Here is a 4,802-nt window from a genome sequence, read left to right as displayed (position 1 = left end):
TGTGTTTGTGTCCATTTGTCTGAAAAGCTAAATACCAACAATTACTGATAGTTACTTTTTAAAAATAGGATTATCGTGGGAATGGTATAAAAGGGCAAAGATGACATTCTGTATTGTTTGAAATTTTAGAACATGATATACTACATACATGACAACATTTTTAAGTAGCAAAGAAATTTTCAGTCTGGTCTGAAAAAGAAGAGACAAATTCCAAAGAAAGAGGAATCGAGTCATTAAAGAAACCCTATGATTCTGAGGTTTGTCTGGTGACTACAAAGGGATCAGAAAGAGCCATCTTCTCCCTGTGTTTTGACAGTAATGGCAGACAGGATCCAACAGGTAGGCAGTAAGCTAGAATGTTGGGTGGTTAGTCACAAATTCGATGACATCTTAGAGATGTAGGTGGATAAAATACCCAGCGCTCCTTTTCTCCTCTTTCCCCATCTGGTAAACCATTTCCCTGACATTCTAGGAGCACCTTCTGTTTACGGAAACAGACAATGTGTCAGCTGTACATTCTTTAGCACTTTTAGCAAAACTTAAAATAATATTTTAGAGATGATGGACTACCACCGTGGCATTAGGGCTGCCAGAACTGGTTATGGCTGCACCATGTAGAATAGGAAACCCACATCTCTCATCTCTGGTCCACTAATTTTATTACCCCACTTCCGCCCTCTGATGTTTTTAACAGTCTCAAGGTGTACTGTCCACTTCCTCCATTCTTTCTCATCGCCTACTCTATCTCTTTACTCATGGCCACCTCCAATACCTCTATCCTTCCTTCTCAGCCTGTTTTGATTGCAATTCTATCCTGTTTCTCCCTATTCCTCATCTTCATTTTTTCCACAAACTGTCCACCTCCAGTCTTGTTTTGCTTCCCTCTTTCAAGTCCTTTCTCTTCATCTCTATCTTACCCTATCCTGTGAATCCTTCACCCCGACAAAATATCATGGAGAAGCCAAGGCACACATGCAGGACAAAGGGAAATTATTTGGGGACACCAGTGGAACAGTAGGAAGCCAGGAATGGGCAATTCATCCTAAAATGGAACCTAGAAGGAAGATGAGCTAAATCATGACTGGACCAAAGGCTGGTAAGCAGAAAACAAGATGAGATAATGTTCTAGGTTAGAGACACACTCTCCTACCAATAAAGGAAATTTAGCATGAGGCATTACCGTATGACTTGTATTGGCAGATATGGATTGTCTTAGCTAGCAGGTTTGGGGACTGAGATTGAGAATTAAGAGGAGAATTTCATACTGAGTATTCGGGGTTTTGTTTTAATGTTTGAATAATACACAAATTATAAATGCTTATCTTTTCAAAAGATTTGAAACATATGAGGAAGGATGGGTGAGGAAAATTCATTTTTGTCACATAAGATATACCATATGTGTTAACACGTATGGTTTTAAAATTAAAAACAGGTCTATGAGCTGCACACAGGGATCATGCTCTCGAGTGACTAGAGAATATATGACCATACAGCTTCCCCTCTGTCCCCTCCAGATCCAATGGGATCTTTGTGTGATAGGAAAGAAATGAGCTGCTTTTCTTAGTTCGTAGAAGGCTAATGGCAAAAATAAAATAATCCTGTTCTTTAGGCCTATGTTTATAAACAGACCAACCATACCTGAAGATGAGGGAATCATATGACAACCTAGGACGAGCAGGATAGAGTTTGCTGGGATATTTTTGGGAACCCAGGCTATAACCAACCAAAGAGTTACTTCCTATGGGACGTGAACCTTTAAGCATTCAAGGCTTCTTTCACTTCTTCCCAGAATAGGGAGCACACAGTGACTGAAGTATAACTTGTCAAGGTGGTTGGCCTAGCAGAATCTACACATCCATTGCCTATAACTGGGCAGGGCTTCTTTGGTAAACAATAACTACTACCCCCTACAAAAACTCATACTCAGGGAGATAGAAGCAATTCCAGACCATCTGTCCTAGCTCTGGCCCCAGAGGATTTCTCCTTTAGTCCAAAAAAAGAAAAGGAGAAAGTGACACTGGAGACCTTGTCAAGCCAGTGACCACCTGCCCCTGAGCACCCGCCATAGGGCACCCTGCACATCAGGGTTCCTAAGGCTGTAGATGATTGGATTCAGCATGGGGTTGATGACAGTGTTAAAAATTCCAAAAGCTTTATCTTTGTCTGAAAGCTTGGCTGAACCTAGTCGCATGTAGTTAAAGATACCTGAACCATAGAATATGGCAACCACAGTGAGATGGGAGCCACATGTGGAGAAGGCTTTCTTCCTGCCCTCTACTGAACGGATTCGTAGAACTGCAGCTGCCACATGAGCATACGAGGTGACAACAAGAGCCAGGGGGGTACCTGCCATTATGAAACCAACAGCAAAGAGCAGCAGCTCGTTGAGTTGAGTGCTGGAGCAAGAGAGCTGGAAGAGCTGTGGAAGGTCACAGTAGAAGTGATTGATCACACTGGGACCACAGAAGTTGAGTGTGGATACGGCTACAGTGTGAGTCAGTGCATTGGTGAAGGCACAAGCCCAGGATACAGCCACCAACATCCTCTGGACCGTCTGGCTCATGCGGGTGTTGTAGGTGAGGGGCTGGCAGATGGCCAGGAATCGATCATAGGCCATGGCTGTCAACAGGAAGCAGTCCACCCCAACCAGGAGATGGAAGAAGAAGAGCTGTGTGAGGCAGGCTTCATAGGGAATTGTACACTTGTGGGACAAGAGACGACCCAACATTGAGGGAACAGTGACGGTGATGCACCCAACATCCAGCACTGATAGGTTCCCCAGGAAGAAGTACATGGGGGTGTGGAGTTTGGACTCCACCAAGATGGCTGCCAGGATGCTGAGGTTGCTCCCGACTGTGACCATGTAGGCAAAGAGGAAGAGTATAAAGACAACTGGCCAAAGCCCTGGTGTCTCCACCAAGCCCAGTAGGATGAACTCAGTAATGCCTGTTCCATTGATCCCAGATTCTGGCTGCATTCGTTCCTGCAAGGAAACATCCAAGGAGATAAAGAATCATTCCTCTCAATATATTTATTCAAAAAGAAGAAATAGACTTCCTTCTATATGATGAGCCCTCTGCTAAGTTCCCCTTCTTCCAGTAAGGGCATTACCACTCCCCAGGCCATATCACACTTGTTAACTCTACCACTACATTTTCCTCAATAGCTTTATTTCATTCTCAGGTGCATGGGCAGGTGACATCACCACTCTGGACCTCCCTCTCACTCCTAGCTGGAAGAATCTGTTTGCAGAGATTATGAATGACAAAACCCTTGGGAAATGTAAATAAGTAGAAAATGTACTTCTGGTTTGAACATGGCAGGGTAAATTTGGAAATTTCTCTTCTCAAAATTTATCCCTTCCCAAAAGAAGCAGAACAAGAATAAAAATACAGATTCTATCTTCAAAGAAACTAGTAAATATGCACAAGTCTAAGCCACAAACTAGACGAGAAGGCTTCAAGATTAGTGGAGCTCAAATAGGAGAGTGGCAGAGAAAATCGATGACTGTAGAAAAAGCTAGACAAGCACAATTCTCCAGAGAAAGCGGTACTCACTAAGGGCCAAAATCAAAAGCCTTTTTTGCAATAATTGGAGTAGAGTACGTAGTATGGCATCATTACCTTCTGTGATTCTGCGTTGGATTCAAGAAGCAGGCAAGAACTAAACGAAGAATATCACAGGCAAATTATATTTGTAGGTTATAGACAAAGCATGAAGCTGGAGGTGAGAGATAAATAAAATAACCCACAACAGTTCTACAGTTACCTATCTACATTGATTACAGACAAGGAAAAGCTAAATAGCTCACCCCTAACCTTGAATGATAAGGTAAGTTCCTGCTAGCCTGGAACATGACCTTAGCCTCTTCTGATACAAGTCTCCTGCAAATGGCTATTTGCAAAAACTTACTTCATTCAAAGATTCAAAAACAAACAAGCACAGGATCTATACAAGGATTCCATAAACAAAAGGAAGGAAAGAAACAAGAAAAATAAATAGATAAAATTCACTCCACCTAAGAAGGTTGCCATGGAACAGATGCAAATTGTGATCAACCTTTCAATATAATCTGAAAAAACTTAAGGAAGCATTTTCCTGTATAAAATAAGAGGATAAAGTAAAAATATAAGAGCTAAGGTAATAGATGGCAAGAAGGACATAAAATATGAGCTGGAAGAAGATACGAAAAAATGTTGAAGAAATGTAAAGTTATGACAAAAAAGAAAAACAAAATTAGAAACAGCACAATGGAAAAAAATTCAGACAGAGGCAGGAATAGTACTTTAAAAGGATAAAATGAAATGGAAAAAGAGGGAAAATGATAGACATAGAGACAGAAAAAAGGAGATCCAGCATATGTACAATTGGAGTTGCCAAAGAAGGAGACTGAAATAATGAGAAAGAACAATTATTTGACGGTAAATTTTAATTTAAAAAATTCCAGAAAGAAGAGAGCATTTGAATCTACAGATTGAAAGGGCCCACTTTGTCCCAGGAAAAATCATATACAGCCAGCAATATTACACACCACTGTAATATTACTGGATATCTATGGCTTAAAAAAAAAGAATATGTAGCCAGGCAAAAAACATGTCAATTTTAAAAGAAAGAAATTAAACTGGTCTCTCACTTCTTCAAAGCAACATTCAAAACTGGAATATGATGGGAAAAGTGCCTGCAATGTTTGCAAGAAAAGAAAGTGTAATCCAAAAATGCTATAACTATCTGGACTATCATTCAAGTATAAGGTTAATTTTACATGGCAAGAATTCAAGGAATATTGTTAATACTAGCCACTT

At 40.6% G+C, this 4,802-nt stretch overlaps 1 protein-coding gene across 1 annotated transcript; it reads right to left on the bottom strand.

Moving 5' to 3' along the window:
• Positions 1 to 2,029: 2,029 nt before the first annotated feature.
• Positions 2,030 to 2,977, bottom strand: LOC106821973 (olfactory receptor 3A1). Its single transcript, XM_014826880.3, has one exon. It carries the CDS (start codon positions 2,975 to 2,977, stop codon positions 2,030 to 2,032), a length of 948 nt encoding a protein of 315 aa, XP_014682366.3.
• Positions 2,978 to 4,802: the final 1,825 nt, after the last annotated feature.

Source organism: Equus asinus, chromosome 13, assembly GCF_041296235.1.
Source record: "Equus asinus isolate D_3611 breed Donkey chromosome 13, EquAss-T2T_v2, whole genome shotgun sequence".
In the NCBI taxonomy this organism is placed as follows: Eukaryota; Metazoa; Chordata; class Mammalia; order Perissodactyla; family Equidae; genus Equus; species Equus asinus.
The sequence above is the reverse complement of the archived record's forward strand: the minus strand, read 5'-3'. Positions and strand labels throughout refer to the sequence as shown.